The sequence below is a fragment of the Nicotiana sylvestris genome, chromosome 7, assembly GCF_000393655.2.
Source record: "Nicotiana sylvestris chromosome 7, ASM39365v2, whole genome shotgun sequence".
Taxonomy (NCBI): domain Eukaryota; kingdom Viridiplantae; phylum Streptophyta; class Magnoliopsida; order Solanales; family Solanaceae; genus Nicotiana; species Nicotiana sylvestris.
Window position 1 is genome coordinate 150,564,941 of NC_091063.1, and position 22,802 is coordinate 150,587,742.

The 22,802-nt window shown below is 41.8% G+C and overlaps 1 protein-coding gene across 1 annotated transcript; it reads left to right on the top strand.

Moving 5' to 3' along the window:
• The first annotated feature begins 901 nt into the window (after positions 1–901).
• Positions 902–2,390, top strand: LOC138873951 (uncharacterized). The gene is made up of 2 exons (XM_070152444.1): positions 902–1,691; positions 1,804–2,390. Exons 1-2 carry the CDS (start codon positions 902–904, stop codon positions 2,388–2,390), a joined length of 1,377 nt encoding a protein of 458 aa, XP_070008545.1.
• The last annotated feature ends 20,412 nt before the right edge of the window (positions 2,391–22,802 follow it).

The window sequence follows — 22,802 nt, forward strand, 5'->3', positions numbered from 1 at the left end:
TGAAAAGTATGATGGGCATGATGATCCTATATCCCACCTCAAAAGGTACTGCACCCAATTGCGGGGAGCAAGTGAAAAAAAGGAGCTTCTCATGGCATATTTTGGAGAGAGCCTGATCGACATTGCTTCTGAATGGTACATAGATTAGGATATATCTCGGTGGCATATTTGGGACGACCTGGCTCGGGATTTTGTCAGGCAGTTTCAATACAACATCGACATTGCCCCTGACAGGAATTCGTTGTCGAACCTCAAGAAGAAGTCCTCGGAAAGCTTCCGAGAGTACGCTATCAAATGGTGTGAGCAAGCGGCCAGAGTCAAACCTCCAGTGGACAAAACAGAGATGGTTAGCATTTTTCTTCAAGGCCAGGAGGCTAATTATTATCCGAATATGATGTCTGCGATGGGGAAGTCGTTTGCCGAGGCCATCAAAATTGGTGAAATGGTCGAGAATGGTTTAAAAACAGGGTGCATCTTGAGTCAGTCTGCTATAAGGGCTACCTCCCAAGGAATTCAAGGCGGGTATGGAGGTGTAGCAAACCGAAAGAAGAAGGAAGAAGCGGCAATGGCAACTTCAAGTGTAAGAAAACCCCGTCCACCCAAACCTTATTACCTTGAAAGAACCCCACAACATTACTATCCCCATCAGGATGTGGCCTATGTTATGGTTCCTCAATCATACGTAGTGATGAATACCCAACACTACATTAGTCCACAACAACAATTCAATCAAAACCAAGATCCATTTCCGAGAAATCAACCTCCTCACCAAGCTCAGTATAATCCCCGACCTCCATAGAACAACTTCCCCTACAATGCCTGTGTCGGGGAACCACCCAAGATGGAAAACTTCACACCCATTGGCGAGTCATATTCCAGCCTTTTCCCCAAACTTGTCTAGATGGTTTTGCTGCAGCCTGTACCCCAAACCAGGCAGAACCCAGCGTCGCCTACTTACAGAGCCGGTACTCGATATGCTTACCACTCGGGGGCAGAAGGGCATGATACAGATGACTGTTGGACCCTGAAAAGGGACATGGAAAACCTCATAGAACAAAAGCGAATAGCGTTGAAGGACGAAGACGTTCCTAATGTAACCAACAATCCATTATCGGCTCACAACAACGGGCCGGTTATTAGAATGATTTATGAATATAGAGAGTTTGACCCAGCTCTAAAAGCCATCATTGCCATAGCCAATGTGGAAAATAAGCTAAAGGTTGTCGCAAAACAAGACAAGGGGGAGAAAAAAAGTAAACCCACCCCTCAGAAAACAGAAAAGAGAGTGGAAACTGAAATTGGGGCAGCCCTCTCAAAAGATGTCGTTATCTATATTCCTCGGGGCCACAAGAAAGAAAAAGCGTCATTGAGCCCTTCAAGAAGGTTTAAGCTAAACAAGGGGTCTAAAATATATGTGCCTAAAGGGACCTACATGGTGCGGGGGCCAGTAATTTCACCTAGGCTGAATGAGCTCGTGGTTATTGGCCGCGCACCGCAGAGGCCCATGACAAATCCCTCTGCCGTTCCATGGAATTACAACAAGGCGGTAGTAACCTACAGGGGTAAAGAGATCTCAGGAGAAGTTAAGGAAAATAACCCGGTTGAGAAATACCTCAATTTGGAGGAAGTGAATAAGGCCACGAAGAAGCATTTCCCACTCAAGAAGCCAGTGAGTGCGAAGAAGAAGAAGAGTTCTTCCGAAAAATGAAAATGGCGGACTACGAGATAATTGACCAACTCCGAAAGTCTCCTGCTCAAGTCTCTTTGTTGTCTCTGCTAATGAATTCAACTGAAATCAAAAAGTGTTGATCAAAACTCTCAATGGAGCATATGTACCCATTGAAACCACTGGTGAACAGTTGGAGAGGATGGAAGAAAGGTTTTTTGTAGTCAATCATATCCCTTTCAGCAAGAATGATTTGCCCCGGAAAGGGGCCGCCCACAACAAAGCCCTTCATCTGACAGTTAAATGCGATGGATATTATTTGAAAAGGGTCAAGCTGGATGGTGGTTCTGGAGTAGATATTTGCCCTTTCTCAACTCTACAACGAATGGAGATCGGTACTGAGAGAATCAAGCCCAACAACGTCTATGTGCGTGCCTTTGATGGAATCAAGAGAGATACCATAGGCGAGATTGATTTGATTCTAACTATTGGCCCGGTGGATTTCGAGGTGACCTTTCAGGTCTTAGACATGGATACTTCCTATAATTTCCTCTTGGGAAGACCTTGGATTCATGCAGCAGGGGTTGTACCTTCTACTCTCCACCAGATAGTAAAATTTGAACATGAAGATCAGGACATTGTAGTCCATGGAGAGGACGAGCAGTTGATTTACCGGGACCGTCAGTCCCATGTCCCGAGGCTAGGGAAGGAAGTGAACATATAGTCTATCAAGCCTTCGAGCTGTGTGGTCGCGGACCAATGTGAAGAAGGAAACCCTTGCCCTCAACCCTTTCTTTCAAATTCGTCAATTATGGTTGCCAAGGAAATGATCAGGCATGGTTACAAACCTGGGAAGGGGCTCGGGATGTCATTGCAAGGAATCACCGAACCTAACACTCTGGCTACTAGAGAAAAGTTCTTTGGGGTAGGTTTCCAAGCCACACCAGCTGATGAAAAATGGGCAGATAAACGAAAGAACAATGGTTGGGTCTTGTCTCAGCCGTTTCTGCATCTTTATACAACGTTTGTCAGGCCCAAGTACAATGAGGAAGAGGAAGATGAGGCCTTCACGACCGAGAAAATTGAAGAAATCTATGGGGCTATAAAGCAGATGCTGTATGAAACCCACATGGTCCAACCGGGAGAAGGCTCGAGAATTGCTGAGGTGTTGTATATGGGGCCCAATGCCAAATTGCAAAATTGGAAGGCTACTCCATTCCCAATCAGGCGGGAGTCCCTGTAGTCCAGTCCTGCCATTTTTTCTGCATCACGAGTTATTTCAGGGTGTAACTCGGATGTTTCCTGTCTTTAATTTCCAATGTAAACCCTATTATCTTCAAAATTCAATGAAATGAAATTAATATTTCATCGTTCATCTCTCTTTATTCTTTCTGACTTTTGTTATTTTTTTCTCTCTTATTTTTCCTTTCAGTTCTAATAATGCGTCTTTAAATAACATGGCATGTTTGCGAACTTCATGCCCAGATCCAAACACGCTGTCTAACTGTGAAATAATGAACCAAGAACCGGAATATGATGAAGAAGAGGCTTTTAAGGAAATAAATCGAGAATTGAAACAATTTGAGAATAAACCTAAGCCGAACTTAAATGATACTGAGCCGGTTAATCTGGGTAGTTCAGAAGAAATCAAAGAAACCAAGATAAGCATTCACAGATGAAAAAACCTGGGTCGCATTGATCCAACTCTTGTTTGAATTTAAAGATGTGTTTGCTTGGTCATACGATAACATGCCATGACTAAGTGTTGATTTGGTGGTTCACAAGTTGCCAACCTACCCCAATTATCCCCTTGTCTAGCAAAAGCAAAGAAAGTTCAAAACTGATATCAGTGACAAGATTACAGAAGAGGTCACAAAACAGCTAAAAGTAGGGGTAATCCGAGTGGTTTGATACACCACATGGTTAGCCAATGTAGTTCCAGTGCCAAAGAAAGACGGGAAAACTCGAGTGTGTGTGGACTACAGAGATCTGAACAAACCAAGTCCCAAAGATAATTTCCCTTTGCCCAACATCCATATCCTTGTTGATAACTGCGCCAAACATGAGATACAGTCCTTCGTGGATTGTTATGCAGGATATCACCAGGTGTTGATGGATGAAGAGGATGCGGAAAAGACTGCTTTCACCACACCCTGGGGCACCTACTGTTACAGGGTCATGCCTTTTGGTCTAAAGAACGTCGGGGAAACCTATACGAGGGCCATGACTGCCATTTTTCATGACATGATGCACCAAGAAATTGAGGTGTACGTAGACGATGTGATCATCAAATCCAGGACACAGGACGACCATGTTCGGGACTTGAGAAAATTCTTTGAGCGGCTACGTAAATATGATTTGAAGCTAAACCCAACCAAATGTGCATTTGGGGTACCGTCGGGCAAACTCCTGGGATTCATAGTCAGTTGGAGGGGCATTAAGTTAGACCCAACAAAGATAAAGTCTATTCGAGATTTTCCTCCTCCAAGAACCAAGAAAGAGGTTATGAGCCTGCTGGGAAGGTTGAACTACATTAGCAGATTCATTGCTCAGTTGACTTCTACATGTGAACCCATCTTCAAGCTGTTAAAGAAAGATGCAGCAATTAAATGGACAGACGAGTGCCAAGAATCCTTTGACAAATGAAAGAATATCTATCGAACCCGCCAGTCTTGGTCCTACCTGAACCTGGGAGGCCTTTGTTTCTATATTTGACAGTCTTGGAGAATTCTTTTGGATGTGTCCTCGGACAACATGATGTGACTGGGAAATAGAGCAGACGGTCTACTATTTGAGAAAAACGTTCACAAGCTAGGAAGCCAAATATACCCTATTGGAAAGGACTTGTTGCGCCCTAACTTGGGTCGCTCAAAAGCTTAGGCATTACCTGTTGGCCTATACCACTTACCTCATCACCAGGTTGGATCCTTTAAAATACATATTCAAGAAGCCAATGCCCAAAGGGAGGTTAGCAAAATGGTAGATACTTCTCACTGAATTTGACATAGTTTATGTCACCCGCACAGCAATGAAAGCCCAGGCTTTAGCGGATCATTTAGCTGAAAACCTTGTTGATGATGAATACTAGCCTTTGAGCACCTACTTCTCGGATAAAGAGGTAAATTCAGTTGAGATGACATCAGAAGACACCAATGCTTGGAAAATGTTCTTCGATGGGGCTGTAAACGCAAAAGGTGTTGGAATTGGGGCAATCTTGGTCTCACCCACTGGTCAGCATTATCCAGCCACAGCCCGGCTTCGGTTTTTCTGCACAAACAACATTGCCGAGTATGAAGCCTGCATTATGGGTATGAATATGGCAATTGACCAAGATGTGGAAGAATTGTTAATCATGGGAAATTTGGATCTGATTATCAGACAAGCTCAAGGAGAATGCGAAACTCGAGATGTCAAACTTATTCCCTACAGGCAACAAGTGAATGATCTTAGCAGGCGGTTCAAGTCAGTAGAGTTCAGGTACATTCCTCTTTTTCACAATGAGTTAGCCGATGTGCTCGCTACTTTGTCCTCGATGCTGCCATACCCAGACAATGCCCACATTGACCCATTGGAAATCCAAATCCGATAAAGACACGGTTACTGCAACACGGTTGAGGTAGAACTGAATGTTCAGCCATGGTATCATGATATCAAGAGATTTCTAAAAACTAAAGAGTATCCCGAGCAAGCCAGTGGAGACCAAAAGAGAACCATTAGACGGCTTGCAAGCGTTTTCTTCTTGAGCGGTGAGGCCTTATACAAAAGGACTCTGGATCTCAACTTGCTAAGATGTGTTGACGCCGAAGAGGCCGGAAGAATCATGTATGAAGTGCACACAGGAGTGTGCGGACCCCACATGAATGGGTATGTTTTGACAAAGAAAATCCTCCGAGCAGGTTATTACTGGATGACTATGGAAAAAGACTGCTTCAGTTTTTTCCGGAAATGTTATCAATGTCAGGTGCACGGTTATTTGATTCATGCACCACCTACAGATAGGAATGCACGGTTATCAGTGTCAGCACCTTGTCCATTTGTTGCCTGGGGCATGGACGTCATTGGGATGATCGAGCCAAAAGCTTCAAATAGGAATAGATTCATATTGGTCGCCATCGGCTACTTTACAAAGTGGGTTGAAGCAATTACTCTCAAATCCGTCAACAAGAAAGTTGTGGTAGACTTTGTGCACTCCAACCTCATCTGCTGTTTTGGTATTCCTGCAACTATCATAACAGATAATGCGGAAAATTTGAATAGTCACTTGATGAGGGAGATATGTGAGCAGTTTAAGATCACGCATTGAAATTCTACTCCTTATCGGTCCAAAGCCAATGGTGTCGTCGAAGAAGCAAACAAGAACATCAAAAAGATTTTGAGAAAGATGATTCAAAGTTCCAGGCAGTGGCATGAAAATTTGTCTTTTGCATTATTGGGATATCACACTACTGTGCGCACATCAGTCGGAGCAACCCCGTATCTTTTGGTTTATGGCACTGAAGCCGTAATACCTGCAGAAGTTGAAATCCCTTCTCTTCGGATCATTGTTGAAGCTGAAATTGAAGACAGTGAGTGGTTCAAAACCCATCTAGAACAGTTAACCCTGATCGATGAAAAGCAAATGGCCGTATTCTGCCACGGGCAGTTCTATCAACAAATAATGGCCCGTGCCTACAACAAGAAAGTGTGGCCTAGAAACTTTGAAGTGGGGCAACTCGTTTTAAGGCGTATTCTCCCCCATCATCAAAAAGCAAAAGGAAAGTTTGCTCTTAACTGGAAAGGGCCATACATTATCAGAAAATTGTTGCCAAAAGAGGCGTTATACGTGGGAGACATCGAATGAAACGACCGTGAAATAGTTGTAAATGCAGAAGCAGTCAAAAGGTATTATGTCTAGTCTTTATGCAGCGACAACATTATCCGATTGGGATAATGGAGGCTTTCATTCTCGCTACCTCAAATACTCCAATCCTTTGCTAACCCTTTGAGCCGGTTATCTTTCTTTCATTACCCTCTTTGGAACTTGAAAACGTTTGTAAAAAAGCATCAAAACGAAAGAAAAAAAAGAAAAGAAAAACAACAAAATAACAAAAACAAAATATTTTCCTAAACTACGTTCGACTTGATTCCGAAAGGATATGTAGGCAGCCTCTCTCTGGGGTTCAGTCACACCAAAACAAAAATCCAATTCCCCCCCCCCCCTAAAAGTGAAACTGGGGCAGATGTAATAATGGTTTGGCGATGATCCCGCCTGAATGGTTCCAAAGTTGTAATTTGATCCAAATTCTTTTTACCCAAACCTTGTTCAAGTCCTTCCGATCAATCGGTGAAAGGTGTTCAAAATCGGAGAATGCAGTTGTTCGAATTCGACGCAATCAAGATGAGAGAAATAAAATGAGAAAGTCTTATTGGTGAAAACCTACGGGCACTGTAAGGCGATGGCGAGCAGAGAAACTAAAAATGAGAGAGTCTTGTTAGTGAAAACTCGCAAAGAGTACTATAAGGCAATGGTGAGAAGAGAAACGAGAGAGGTCGATTGGCAAAAACCCGCAAAGGGCGCTGTTGATCGAAAGAAGGAATCCCTCACCACCATTGGCACCGAAAGAGCCCTGGCAAGGTTTCTCGGTTTTAAAACACGGGTCGCAATGGGTTTATGAGAAGTTGGATAGTAGTGCAGATCAGGCATCCAGTCCAAGAAGCATGCCATGTCTATTGAAGTTTGCATGCACTCCAGATAACTCCTTCTTTCCTCCCCGAAAAGGAACACTTCTCCTTAAATTCCCTTTCTTGTTCTTTGTTTACTTTTCTTTGAATCCCTTTCGGGCTAACTCTGTTCTGAAACTAATACAAAAAAAGGTGGCAAGATTGGTTTTATAGTGTTCTGCTTAATAAAAGCAAAGTCCGAAGAAAATACCCAGCCTCAGCGGGTGCATCAAGTCGATCCCGACTGGCTATGATGGCCGATGCTCTGAAATCAAAGTTATTGAAAATGAAAAGAAATCCAAAGTCAAAAGCCCTTAGAGGCAGAATAAGGTAAAAGGACCAAAGCCCCATACGGGTGAACCGTCATCTGGAAAGGTTGGAAATTTGAGTTCATCAATTTTAGGAGAGAGTTCAATCTTCAGAAAAGCTAGAAAGCAGCAGAGGTTCTCACCAAAAGAATTGGGCAGAGATCAAGTGATCAAAAGTAATCAAGGCCACAAAACCAACCACCGTTTCAAACTAACAATTGTTCTTTGTCTGAAAATTTGAAACAGGTGCAATCCAAAGCAACCATGCAACAAGTAGGTGCAACCAAAAAGAAAAATGCGCAAGTGCTAGAAATAGCTTTGAAGCAACAATCCATAAAAAGGAAGTCCCCTCCAAATTTTTTCCCGCATTTACTCATTCCATGAAATAAAAAAAAAGAGAAAGGAAAACAAAATGAAACAAAAATATAAGAAAACAAATTCAAAAAAAAAGTAGCTTAGGATCCCCAATCTCAATCTTTTACACTTTTCCAACATAGGGTCTCCAATCCCTAGTTGAGATTGTTTTTTAGACATAGCGTCTCCATCCCTTGGTCGCATTTTGCCAACACAGGGTCTCCAACCCCTAGTTGAAATTTTTAGACATAGTGTCTCCATCCTCTAGTCGCATTTTGCCAACATAGGATCTCCAACCCCTAGTTGAGATTTTTAGACATAGGGTCTCCATCCCTTAGTCGTCTTTTGCCAACATAGGGTCTCCAACCCCTAGTTGAGATTTTTAGACATAGGGTCTCCATCTCCTAGTCCCCTTTTGCCAAAATAGGGTCTCCAACCCCTAGTTGATATTATTGTTAGACATAGGGTTTTCACTCCCTAGTCGCTTTTTGCCAACATAGGGTCTCCAATCCCTAGTTGAGATATTTTTTTTAAACATAGGGTCTCTATCCCCTAGTCGCCTTTACCAACATAGGGTCTTCAACCCCTAGTCGAGATTTTTAGACATAGGGTCTCCATCCCCTAGTCGTCTTTTGCCAACATAGGGTCTCCAACCCCTAGTTGAGATTTTAGACATAGGGTTTCCAACCCCTAGTCGCCTTTAGCCAACATAGGGTCTCCAACCTCTAGTTGAGATTTTTAGACATAGGGTCTCCATCCCCTAGTCGCCTTTTGCCAACATAGGGTCTCCAACCCCTAGTTGAGATTTTAGACATAGGGTCTCCATCCCCTAGTCGCCTTTTGCCAACATAAGGGTCTCCAACCCCTAGTTGAGATTTTTAGACATAGGGTCTCTATCACCTAGTCGCCTTTTGCCAACATAGGGTCTCCAGCCCTAGTTGAGATTTTTTAGACATAGGGTCTCCATCCCTAGTCACCTTTTGCCAACATAGGGTATCCAACCCCTAGTTGTGATTTTTAGACATAGGGTCTCCATCCCCTAGTCGCCTTTTGCCAACATAGGGTCTCCAACCCCTAGATGAGATTTTTTAGACATAGGGTCTCCATTCCCTAGTCGCCTTTTGCCAACATAGGGTCTCCAACCCCTAGTAGAGATTTTAGACATAGGGTCTCAATCCCCTAGTCGCCTTTTACCAACATAGGGTCTTCAACCCCTAGTTGAGATTATTTTTAGACATAGGGTTTTCACTCCCTAGTCGCCTTTTGTCAACATAGGGTCTCCAATCCCTAGTTGAGATATTTTTTTTAAACATAAGGTCTTCATCCCCTAGTCGCCTTTACCAACATAGGGTCTCCAACCCCTAGTTGAGATTTTTATACATAGGGTCTCCATCCCCTAGTCGCATTTTGCCAACATAGGGTCTCCAACCCCTAGTTGAGATTTTAGACATAGGGTTTCCAACCCCTAGTCGCCTTTTGCCAACATAGGGTCTTCAACCCCTAGTTGAGATTTTTAGACATAGGGTCTCCATCCCCTAGTCGCCTTTTTGCCAACATAGGGCTTCCAACCCCTAGTTGAGATTTTAGACATAGGGTCTCCATCCCCTAGTCGCCTTTTGCCAACATAAGGGTCTCCAACGCCTAGTTGAGATTTTTAGACATAGGGTTTCCATCCCCTAGTCGCCTTTTGCCAACATAGTGTCTCCAGCCCTAGTTTTAGATTTTTTAGACATAGGGTCTCCATCCCTAGTCGCCTTTTGCTAACATAGGGTCTCCAACCCCTAGTTGAGATTTTCAGACATAGGGTCTCCATCCCCTAGTCGCCTTTTGCCAACATAGGGTCTCCAACCCCTAGATGAGATTTTTTAGACATAGGGTCTTCATTCCCTAGTCGCCTTTTGCCAACATAGGGTCTCCAACCCCTAGTTGAGATTTTAGACATAGGGTCTCAATCCCCTAGTCGACTTTTACCAACATAGGGTCTCCAACCCCTAGTTGAGATTATTTTTAGACATAGGGTTTTCACTCCCTAGTCGCCTTTTGGCAACATAGGGTCTCCAATCCCTAGTTGAGATTTTTTAGACATAGGGTCTCCATCCCTAGTCGTTTTTTGCCAACATAGGGTCTCCAACCCCTAGTTGAGATTTTTAGACATAGGGTCTCCATCTCCTAGTCGCCTTTTGCCAACATAGGGTCTCCAACCCTTAGTTGGGATTTTTAGTCATAGGGTCTCCATCCTCTAGTCGCCTTTTGCCAACATAGGGTCTCCAACCCCTAGTTGAGATTTTTTAGACATAGGGTCGCCATCCCTAGTCTCCTTTTGCCAACATAGGGTCTCCAACCCCTAGTTGAGATTTTTAGACATAGGGTCTCCATCTCCTAGTCGCCTTTTCCCAACATAGGGTCTCCAACCACTAGTTGAGATTTTTTATACATAGGGTCTCCATCCCCTAGTCGCCTTTTGCAAACATAGGTCTCCAACCCCTAGTTGAGATTTTAGACACAAGGTCTCCATCCCCTAGTCGCCTTTTGCTAACATAGGGTCTCCAACCCTAGTTGAGATTATTTTTAGATATAGGGTTTTCACTCCCTAGTCGCCTTTTGCCAACATAGGGTCTCCAATCCCTAGTTGAGATATTGTTTTTAGACATAGGGTCTCTATCCCCTAGTCGCCTTTTTGCCAACATAGGGTCTCCATTCCCTACTTGAGATTTTAGACATAGGGCCTCCACTCCCTAGTCGCATTTTCCAACACAGGGTCTCCACTCCCTGGTTGAGTTTTTATAGATATAGGGCTCTACTCCCTAATCTCTTTCTCCTGGAGATGCATGATCCTTATTTTATTGCTTTCAGTAGAGAGATAGTGTAGGGTTTTGTTACAATAACTCACGAAATTTTTCTAGTGAAAACTGGGGCAGAAAAATTACTTTCGTTTGTTTGTTTTAGTGTCTAAGCAGGTTTGACCTCGAGGCACAAGGTTCAAGACGACTAAAAGAATGAGTCTCAATCCAAAATAAAGAAAAAGAGCAAAAAGAAATGAACTCAAAGTGCTGAGGTGGAGAAGGATGCGGACCGCTCAAGATATGATTGAAGTCACACGCTTCACATGTCCCACCTTGATCCAAAGTTGAAGAATGAACCAGCGGTTTACAGCAAACGAGCATCAAGATTCAGATTGGAGTCTACAGCAAGAACCAACCAAGACTCAATATCAGGCTTCAAAGGATTTATAGATAGGAATCTTATAACTCGTAGTTGATAGACTTAGCTAGTTAGTTTTTATTTTTCATTTTGGTGTAATAAGGAGTTCAGCAAGCAGTAGCAACAGCAGCAACAGTGAAATCACAGCTTCCAGGTAGTCCCAGCTACCAAAACTTCCAGAACTACTCTGACTTGATTCCTTTATAGCCAAGGATATGTAGGCAATATTTGAAGCAGGGTTCGGTCAAGCTCTTTCCAAAAATGCTTCTCATGGAGTTTCAAACGGCAAAAATCCCTCATAATTGCTCATTTTATCTTTGCCCGAAAACCCTTCATGTCTCCGAGCAAAGAGGGTCAGCTGTGAGCACGTGATTTTTGCCCCACATGATTTAATCCTACAAAATCCCAAAGAATTAGATTTTTCTTTTTATTGGTTGTTATTTTAGGAATTATTGTAGAATTTTTCTAATTGTTTGCACTTTTCTGTGCATGCTTAATTTTATTTAATTCATGAAAAAATACATTGCATTTGAATTTAGGACTTAATTTTACATTTTTAAATTAAATTGCAAATTAGTTGTTTTATAAAAATGAAAAAATACAAAAAATAGCTCATTTTTGCATTTTAACTCTTTAATTTTGAATTTTATGGTTTTTCTTTAAATTTAGGATTTAATTAATTATTACAAATACTATGTTGAGTAATTAATATAATTTGGTAGGTTAATCTAGTTTTAAGAATTAAATTTAGGTTTTTCAAGCCATTATTTTGCCTGTTATTATAGGTATTTCCATTTTTCTCTTCGTTTTCGTTTTGTTCTTCTCCCCATCTCCATCTCCTTCTGTTTCATCTTTTCTTTTTCCTTATTATTTTTTATTTTTACTTTGAATCACTTTTTGTTTGCATGTTTGAAATTAAAAAAATAACTTGTTAGTTCATGTTTGTTTTAATTTTTTAGTTAGTTTCGATTAATCCCTGCTTTTTGTTTATTTCATTTTTCAAAAGAAATTTTGGTTTTTGGGCAATTCCGTTTAGCCCCTTAATTTTGTGAGCTTTGATTTTGATTTGAATTGGGTTTTGTAAATCATAAGCCCAAAGAAAGGGGATTAGCCCGGGTTTTTGCAAGCTCGTTGTCTCGTTAGTTTTGGGTCAAATTAACCCATGTTTGGCTTAATGGTAATTGGCATGGGTTTTAAGGATAGTCTAGGGAGTTTAGGCTGGGGAATCTATTCTAACTGACTTAGGAAGCTGCTAGGAAGGTGGGTTTGGGACTGACCTAGCAAACAGATTTTAAAATTAAGGATTCACTAGCAAAAATAAAAATTCGAAAAGGAGTAATGGGAAAATAACTTGACTCATTTCTGTTGCCCTAGTTGTTCTCTATAAAAGGCTCTTACTTCCTAATCAAGTTAGTTTTTGGGAGACTGAAAAAACACTGAGAATTTTAGAAGCAGTTGAGTTCTCTTTCAAATTCCAAAATACTGAAAATTGCTTAAATTGTGCTTGGTTTTTGGTTCTCTGATTCCCTTTGTTAGTTAGAACTTCTAAAAAAACTCCAAAACCGTGCACCTGGGTTGAAAAAATGGCTTGAGTTAGTTTAAAAGTTTTGGTTGATTTGCTGCTTTAGCACTGTTTCATTCCTGTGGAAGTATTGTTGATGTGACTGAATTTCTGCATTCTCTCTTAAGCACAACTTCTTCTTGGTTTTGATTGTTGTATTCAGGTATGCTTTGGCTTTTGAGTAGCATATGAGGTGCAAATGTGAAGACATGTAATCCAAGTTGAAGAAAAATGACAAATGCTAGTCTTCTGTTGTTGATTACTGCTCGAATTTGTCATATTTTTGTTCGTGTTTCTTTTAGACTAGCTTATTATGTATATTTCATTCACTGATATTATATTTTGTTTAAAGGTCTGGATTTGGTTTGCTGTTTTAATGTTATTCGATTTAAGAGTGTTCTCAGGTTTAGGAGAATATGTATAAATTAAGGACTGTGATTTTCTAGTTCGATTTGTGAGTCTGGCTTGGTTTTGGAGATGCTTCTCATAGCTATGGGTTAAATACTCATCAGATTAGATCATTCGTGTTGTTTGTTTAGCAAATTTGATCTAGGCTTTGTTCCACTAATTATTTTTTTGGTTTGCTTACTCGTAGCCTGAAACATAGCCCAACTATTTCAGCATTTGGCAATTAATTTTGCTTTGCTCATGTATGAGCACCTTGAATTTAAAAAGGCTTTCAAATGGATTTTGAGCTTGATTTCAGACTTGAGAATGCTTAGGTTTAGCTTAACTCTTTACATTTTGTTTTCTTTGGGAAATTCGAGTCATATGATTTTATTTAAATGCGTTGGTCTGAATCAGAGTTTAGCATGAGTTGTGATCCTTGAATTTGTGATGTTAAGTGATGAAAAAATTTGCGTAAGAGCTGTTATCACATTAAGAATTGTATCTTCATTATAGAATGCATGTTGGCCTCAAAATGTGCTTTGTATTTGCTTAAAGATTGTCAGTATTTGTTCAAACTCTAGAATGGTAATGAATCACGAATCTGGGCTGTTAGTGTTGGCCAGTTATGCCAAATTCCCCCCCCCCCCAGGTGATTAGATTCTCGATCTGGGCTTCATATTAAGCCCAGTTGTGTTCTTGTGTTTGTCATGGAACTAGCGATTGGCAATTGAGCCCATAGCCGGCCTGGACCCCTTCAACAACCAAACTTTGGTTTCGTTTATTGCTAGTTTACTAGTTATTAAGTTGAGCTTAAGCATTTGCTTTAAATAAATTAGAAATTTCCCTAGTCTTTCAATCAATTAACTAGGTCCTTTAATTAAGTTGAGGTGTACCATATTAAATAACACCAATAGTTTATGGCCCTCATGATTAAAAAAAAAAGAAATCATTTAAACAATTAGATTTGAGGTGTGCCATATTAAGTAAGATATAATTTATGGCCCTCAAAAGTTAAGTTTGAACATCCTTTAAAATTAGAATCGAGGTGTGCCATAGTGCAAGAGTAGACAATCCATGTCCCTCGTATAGTTAGTAATAACTCTTTAAAATCGAGGTGTGCTATCAGTTGAATTTTTCATGGCCCTTACAAACCTTGCCATTAACTTGAAAGTACGTAGTTGTTTTAGGCACGCTATTTAAATTAATTTCCTTAAACTCGGATGTGCATTTCATGTGACCCAACTCCAATACGCAACAATGTTAAATAAAATGTATCGTGGACTGTGGGTGCGTTTCATGTGGCGTGGTTCAAGGCGTGTTTAAATAACATTGAAATTTTCCTAAAAATAATAATTAAAAGCGGTTAATAGGTTAAAAATGTACCATAGGCTAAAACATGTATTAAAATCAGATAATAGGCCAATTGTAATAGTTTAAGCGATCGTGCTAGAACCATGGGACCCGAGAATGCCTAACACCTTCTCCCGGGTTAACAGAATTCCTTATTCAGAATTTCTGGTTCGCAGACTTCAAAAGGAAAGTCGAACTTCCTCGATCTGGGATAAAAAAAATAAACCGGTGACTTGGGACACCAATCAAAATATTCCAAGTGTCGACTCTGAAATAAATAAAATAATCTCATTTCGAATAATGTCACTTTAATTGGAAAAACTCCCTTATATCCCATCTTCGGGTGTGTAAAAAGGTGGTGTGACAATAGTAATACCCGACTTGAGCCAACTTTGCTTGCACAAATTGAACACCCAATTGGGCTTGAGAAAGCCAATTAGGGCAAAGTCACTCAAACTACCAAGAGGTATATAGTGAGTAGCTTTGTGCATTGGCTATATCATGATCCCAACTATAACATTATTGACCTAAGTTTTAGATCCTGTTAGATACTCACCTAGGAGTAAGTCACTTCCCTGGTGCCTTTTTACCAATTTAGAAAACCCTACAAAAATATCTACTTAGCTTAATTTTGTGCATCATTAGTATAAAATTAGAAATAGAAAACAAACAAACGAAGGATTGGAATTGCAAACAATAACATCGCACATTTCTAGGTTAGATAGGAACTCAACTCCAAACATATCTTAGCTCCCTGTGGATTCAATCCCGACCTTTTCGGGTAAAAGCTGCATCGACCGCTCTTGCCACTCTATAGTGGTGTTGGGTCGGAACAGATTAGACGTCACTGGGTTGGGTGACTTACCAGTGCCAAGGAAGAGTCCATCTTCGGGAACAAGCTGGCCTTCCTCAAGTCCAAAACTAGTCAACTGGTTTTCAGCTTTGAGTGTGAATCCTGACCATAAGCAGTCAATCATCATGTCCATTCCGGAAGATGCTCGGTTTCTCTCTGCCCCTGTAGGGGTATCCAGTAATATTTGTTGCTTGGTGACCGAGGAGACCAAGCCAAGATGAACGAGGTGGACGCACCTTGCCTGTTCAACGAAGCACAACAGGCGTTAAACCGGGTAACTTCATATGCTTCTTGATGACTTCTAATATTTTCTTTGATTAATTTTTAGATAATCATAACCTTTTTCTTTGCGTTTGTAGGCCTCGGTATTTCATCATGAGACCTTTCTCCGATATCGGGAAGAGCTAAACTAGTATGGGGTCGAGATTTGAGGGCTCACTGAGAAGAAGGATGCTTACAAGCTTTTTAGTGAGCAACATGAGGGGAATGTTAAGAACCTCCAAGCCGAGCTAGAGGCGGATCGGAAGGAGCACGCCGACCTGGTGGATAAAGTAAAATTCTTTGAGGTTAGTGACGATGAACTAGAATCGGTGACTAAAGCTCCGAACCCACAGGTCCAAAAGAATCTTGATCAGATCGATCAGAGTCGGGTAGAGATGGATGTGCTAAAGGTCGAGGCCGAAGGATGGAAAAGCAAAATGGACCGCCTGGCCTCGGAAAGGAAACTACCCGGGCACAATTGGCTTCGGCTGACATCCAGTTTCGGGCTGCAAAGGAAAAAGCCTTGGTGCAAGCCAAAAAGATTGAGGAGCTCCAGTCTCAGCTAAATTCGGTCGTCTTCGATTGAGGGACTCTAGCCAAGGAGCTTGAGATGGCTAAGGTGATGGACAAGGTGGTTAAAGTCGATGCCGATGAGATGGTGGCCTAATATAAGGTCGATGCCAAGGTAGCCCAGGATCGAGCAAAGGCTATTATCAAGCAAACGAAGCAGAAATCCCGAAGGGAGGTCCTCGAGGAAATTTATGCTCGGGGTTTCGACCTGTCGGCCGAAATTGAGAGCGCCAAGGTGCTCGAAGCTGAGGCCAAGAAGTTGGACTATCCCGAGGATGATGAATATTCGAAATATTTGAGCGAGTCCGAGGGTGGTGGAGACCCCGAAGGTCCTGGTGATGAGGCAGCCCCCGTCGAAGATTAGGCCACTTAGGCGCTTCACAAATTTTTTGTTTTTCTGCTTTTTTGTTCAGACCATTTGGCCTTTTTAAAAATTTGTATCGGGGCCATTTTTCCCTTGTAATTTTTTTTTTATGTGTATATAAGTCTTTTCCCCTTCAACAATTTCTGAGTTTTTCCTTTGCTTTTTTATTTATACTTGCAAAGATTATAATGCCTTAGCATGAAATAGTTAGGTTATGTTCGGAGATTCGAACAAGCCTTGTTTTTAACATTACTTTGTTTAAGTCATCGTGGGGCTTCGGTGTGACCAGAAATTTTTCCCCAAAGTACTATAATTTTTTAGCTTATAGTTTGTTAAGGGTAGCCTTTAGAATCGGTTAAAAAATTTTAAGACCTTGTTGTTTTTGTTACGGTTTTTGAACGTCTTTGAACTGTTTTAATATGGTCGTAACCTTTTAATTTCGAGAGCTGCCCAGTGGGCCTGTCACCTCGATTTATCTGGACTTGCCTAATATAACAGTCCCCGAATGGGGGTGGCCGTAGCCTTTAAAATTTGGGCTTTACCTAATAGGTCTTGTGTCCCCGAGCTCCGATAGCCCGAACCGTCCAAATTTGTCTTAGGACGGCAGTCCCTGGGTAAGAGTAATCATTTGAACTCGGATTAAAGTGGCCCTTGGGCTCGATACCTTTAGGGGATTGGTTGTAGGAAATTTCTTAGGAAATGCAAGAAAAATTTTAAGGGACAAGATATTTATCCGCAAGCAAGAGACTTCTTTTTATTCTTGTGTACAATAGTTGTACATGCTTTGTGCTAGGTATCGAGCAGTCTATGCAGGCACGATTCATTTGATCGTTTGGACCTTACAATAATCATATTGATAGAGCTGAGACCATTCAATCACCAAGTTTCTTTCCTTGCTAAAGTCGATATCCAAGGGTAATGCCCCCTAGTATTTGAGGTTGATCATGGAGAGAAGTCGCGGATACTATTGATGCAATCTTTGACATCGATTCATGACCGGCATTCTATTCTAAGTTAGCAGGATCTCTATTACATCATTAAAAACCTTGCCGCAAAACTCATTTGGGACAAAACTGATGCAAGAGAAAAAGAGTGCAACGCATGCTTTCAGACCTAAAAATTTGTACTGTTCCTTATTGGTTACCTGCAAGCATTAGTTCAAAATATAAATAAAAGAAATGAATGGGGTCGTACCTTAGCAGTAATATCGTTTCAAGTAAGTTATATTCCAATTGTTCGGTAGTTTCTCGCCATTCATTGTTCCGAGTTTGAAGGATCCCTTTCCGGTGATCTCGATAATTTGATATAGTCCTTCCCAGTTCGGCCCCAACTTCCCTTAGTTCAGGTTTCAGGTGCTTAGTGTGACCTTTCTTAGTACTAAGTTCCCGATATTGAAGTGTCGAAGGTTCGCCCTTCGGTTGTAATATCTCTCGATCCGTTGTTATTGGGCAGCCAACAGAACAAAGGTGGCTTCGATCCTTTCATTTAATAGATCAAGGCTCGTGTTCATGGACTCGTCGTTCGATTCCTTGGTCGCGTATCGGAACCTAAGACTTGGTTTTCCGAATTCAACCGGTATTAGGGCTTCGACGCTGTATACCAACAAAAATGGGATGGCCCCGGTGCTAGACTTTGAGCTCGTACGGTATTGCCCATAAGACTTCGGGCAGGATTTCCTTCCATTTTCCTTTGGCGTCGATTAACCTCTTTTTGAGGTTTTGGATTATGGTCAAGGTTGTTCAAAACCTTTGTAAGATCATTTGTTCAACTCTCACTAGGGCGGTAGGGTGTTGATAGTATTCTTTTAATCTTGTAGTCTTCAAGAAACTTGCTCACTTTGCTACCGATGAATTGTTTCCCATTGTCGCACACGATCTCGGCCGGCATTCTGATCGGCATATGATGTGGTCCCAAATAAAATCGATGACTTCCTTCTCCCTGACCTTCTCGTATGCCTAGGCTTCCATACACTTAGAAAATAGTCAGTCATAGATAATATAAATTGAGCGTTATTGGGTGCCCATGGAAGGGGGATGACGATCCATTCCCCACTTCATGAATGGCCATGGTGACAAAACCGAATGTAGTAGCTCCCTTGGTTGATAAATCATCAGAGCGTGTCTTTTGCACCCATCACATTTTTGCACGAACTCTTTTGCTTCCTTTTCCATCTCGATCCAGTAGTAACCGGCTCTGATTACTTTTCAAACTAATGATTTGGTGCATGAATGATTTTCACAAGTGCCTCGCGAACTTCCCTCAGGACGTATTCGGTATCTCCCGGTCCTAGACATATTGCTAGTAGGCCATCGAACGTTCTTCTGAACAAGGTTTCGTCTTCAAACAAGCTAAATCGGATATCTTCGTATGCAGGTCCCTCGATTCTTTTTGATCCGAGGGAAGTTTTTCAGTCTTCAGATATTATACATATTTGTTTCTCCAATCCCAATTCAGGCTTGTAGAGTTTATCTCGGAATGACCTTCTTTCACTACTGATCTCATGAGTTGCACGACTTTCTCCGATTTGAGCTCGTTGTCTTCGACCGACGACCCTAAGTCAGCAAGGGCATCGACCTCACTATTTTGATCCCGAGGTATGTGTTGTAAAGTCCACTCCTTGAACTGATGTAATGTTACCTACAACTTATCCAGGTACCTTTGCATTCGTTCTTCTCTAACCTCGAATGTCCCATTAACTTGGTTCACCACGAGGAGGGAGTCACACTTAGCTTCGATCATCTCCACCCCCAAGCTTTTGGCTAGTTCGAAACATGCAATCATGGCCTCATATTAAGCCGCATTGGTAGTCAATTTCACAGTCCTAACAGATTGTCTAACTACAATTCCGGTTGGTGGCTTCAATATGATTCCAAGCCCGGACCCTTTTGCGTTCGATATGCCATCCGTAAAGAGGGTCTAGAATACCGAAGACGTCCTTGAGTTTACCAACAATTTTCTTTCGACCTCGGGTATTAGGGACGGTGTAAATTCGGCCACAAAATCTGCCAAAATTTGAGATTTAATGGTTGTCCGGGGTCGATATTTAATATCGTACCCACTGATTTTAATGGCCCATTTGTCCAATTATCTCGAGTGTTTGGGTTTATGCATTATATTTTACAATGAGTAAGTAGTCACAACACATATAGGATGGCATTGTAAATATGATTTCAGTTTCTTAGAGGAGCTTAGCAAACCGAGTGCCAATTTTCTAGGTGGAGGTACCTAGTTTCGGCCTCACCCAAAGTCCTTCTAACAGAGTAAATTGAAAATTGCGTACCTTGCTCCTCCCAGACCAGGACTCTACTTACCGCTATCTTCGATACTGCCAAGTATAAGAATAGTTGTTCGTCTTCCTTCGGCGTGTGAAGTAGTGGTGGGCTCGATAAATATTGCTTGAGTTCCTCCAATGATCGTTGTCATTACAAGGTCCACGAGAAGTTATTCTTCTTCTTCAGTAGCGAGAAGAATCGGTGGCTCTTATCGGAGAACCTCGAGATGACTCGCCCCAGGGCAGCTATGTACCCGTTTAACCTTTGCACGACCTTCATGTTGTCCTCCACCGTGATATCTTCGATGGCTTTGATCTTGTCGGGGTTGATCTCGATTCCCCAGTTGGATACCATGAATTCGAGAAATTTTCCTAATCCGACTCCAAACGCACATTTCTCTGGGCTCAGCTCCATATTGTACTTTTTCAATATGTTGAAGGTTTGCTGCAAATGTTTTAAATGGTCCTATACTCGCAGGGACTTAACCAACATGTCATCAATATAAACTTCCATTTATTTTACCATTTGTTCCTCGAACATCCAGTTTACTAGGCGTTGATAAGTGGCACCGGCATTTTTTAATCTGAATGGCATCACGTTATAGCAGAATGTGCCGTACTTAGTGATGAAGGAGGTTTTTTCCTGATTACCCGGACTCATCCGTATTTGGTTGTACCCAGAGTAGGCGTTGAGAATACTGAGGATCTCATAGCCGGTCGTGGCATCGATCATGCGATCGATGTTAGGCAAAGGGAAAGAATCCTTGGGACATACCTTATTCAAATCCTTATAGTCTACACACATTCTTAATTTGTTCCTTTTTAGGGACTACTACTACGTTTGCTAACCAATCCGGGTATTTAACCTCTAGAATAGACCCTATTTTAAGGAGTTTAGATACCTCATCCTTGATAAAAGCATGTTTGACCTCGGACTGGGGTCTCCACTTCTGCTTGACCGAGTGGAATTTCGAGTCCAAGCTTAGATTGTGAGTGGTTATCTCTGTGGGATCCCTGTCATATCAAGATGGGACCAAGCGAAATAATCTATGTTAGCTACAAGAAATTGAATGATTTTTTTCCTGAGCTCGAGAGTTAACACCGTGCCCAGGTATACCTTCCGATCGAGTAGATACGATCAATATGAACTGTTCCAGCTCCTCGACCATTGATTTAATGGTGTCGAAATCATCAGGGACTATAAAAGATCTGGGAACCCTGCAATCATCGCCTTCATCAGTCCCCTATTTATCTGGTTGGGTTGTGGTCGGTGTCGGTAATTGCTATTTAGTCTTTTTCTTTATACCGGAACTTGGATCCTTTGACGTTACGAGTGCTGATATTGGAACTACCTCTTCGACTGTAAATATTTCCTTTGTTGTTGGTTGTTCTCCGTATATTGCTTTAATCCTTCCTAGCGTTGGGAATTTTACCACGTGGTGAAGAGTCGAGGGCACTGCCCTCATGTTGTGGAGCCATGGCCTCCCGAACAGGGCGTCGTATCACATGTCTCATTAGATCACATAAAGCTTGGCCTCCTGAATGGTCCCGATGGCATTCACTAGTAATGTTACCTCCCCCTTAGTGGTTTCATATGCCATGTTGAATCCGTTCAGTACTCGAACCACATGCCGGTTTTGATCTTGTAAATCGAGTTGTTCTACGACTCTCGATCAGATGATGTTGGCCACGCTACCTAGATCAATTAATACACGCTTAACTCAAGATTTATTTATGAGTACAAATATTACCAGTGCATCGTTGTGCGGCTGCATGATCCCTTCTGCGTCCTCGTCGTTGAAAGACAAAGTTCCTTCTGGTATGTAATCTTGAGTCTGTTTTTCCCTTGTGATGGATAATCGGGGCGTTTTAACATCGGCCTTTGAGGGACATCTACATCACTGATGATCATATTAATGACGTGTTGAGGTTCCTCTTGTTCAACCTGTTTGTTAGAATCCCTATTTCTGAAATGATTCTTGGCTCGGTCGCTCAAGAATTCTTGAAGGTGTCCGTTGTTGAATAACTGGGCTACCTCCTACCTCAATCGTCGGCAATCCTCTGTTCTGTGGCCGTGAGTGCCATGATATTTGCACATCTGGTTAGGATCCCTTTGGGCTGGATCGGATTGTAGAGGTGGAGGTCATTTTGTGTCCTTGATGCATCTAATAGCTAATATGATGGCAGCACAGTCCCGGGTGCTCTGACCTCGATCATTTCTCCTTTCATTTTGCATAGAATTCTGTATGGACACACCGTTTCTTCGATCTCCATTGGCAGCTGGTATCGGTCCCCGTTTGACCTCGGTTCACGGTTGATATATCTCTTGACTTTGTCGATGGGTCTGACCGGATAAACGGATCCCGAAGGAGCCCTGAGTTGATCATCTTCGACTCTGATTTTTTTATTAATATCGGGTATGCACATCTGACCACATAATAGCCGAATACTCTATCAGATTCCCCTTCAACTGCTGTGAAGCCACCGAGCTTCGAACATTGAGTCCTTGGGTAAAAGCTTGAATGACCCAATCATCAGCGACCGGTGGCAAATCCCTCCGTTCTATTTGAAACCAGGACACGAACTCTCTGAGCATTATCCTTCTGTTTTACTTTAAAAAGGTCTGACTTCCTGGTCTCGACCTTGATACCCCCGGTGTGTGCTTTCATAAAAGAGTCAGCAATCATAGCAAAAGAGTTAATAGAATTAGGATGTAAGTTGTGATACCATATCATAGCTTCCTTTGACAGGGTCTCTCCAAATTTCTTCAGCAATACAGATTCGATCTCATCATCCTCCAATTCATTCCCTTTGATAGCGCATGTGTAGGAGGTAGCATACTCATTTGGGTCGGTCGTTCCGTTTTACACTTGTACTTAGGAATTTCGAGTATGCGAAATTTCTTAGGGATAGATTTGGGAGCTGCTCTCGGAGGAATAGGCTTTTGCATAAA

What these genes read in the sequence shown, in the direction of transcription:
- LOC138873951 (XM_070152444.1), top strand. Translation starts at nt 902, where the DNA reads ATGGTTTTGCTGCAGCCTGTACCCCAAACCAGGCAGAACCCAGCGTCG. An exon ending in GAGTGCGAAGAAGAAGAAGA is followed by an intron (nt 1,692 to 1,803) that starts GTTCTTCCGAAA and finishes GAAATCAAAAAG; the next exon opens with TGTTGATCAAAACTCTCAAT.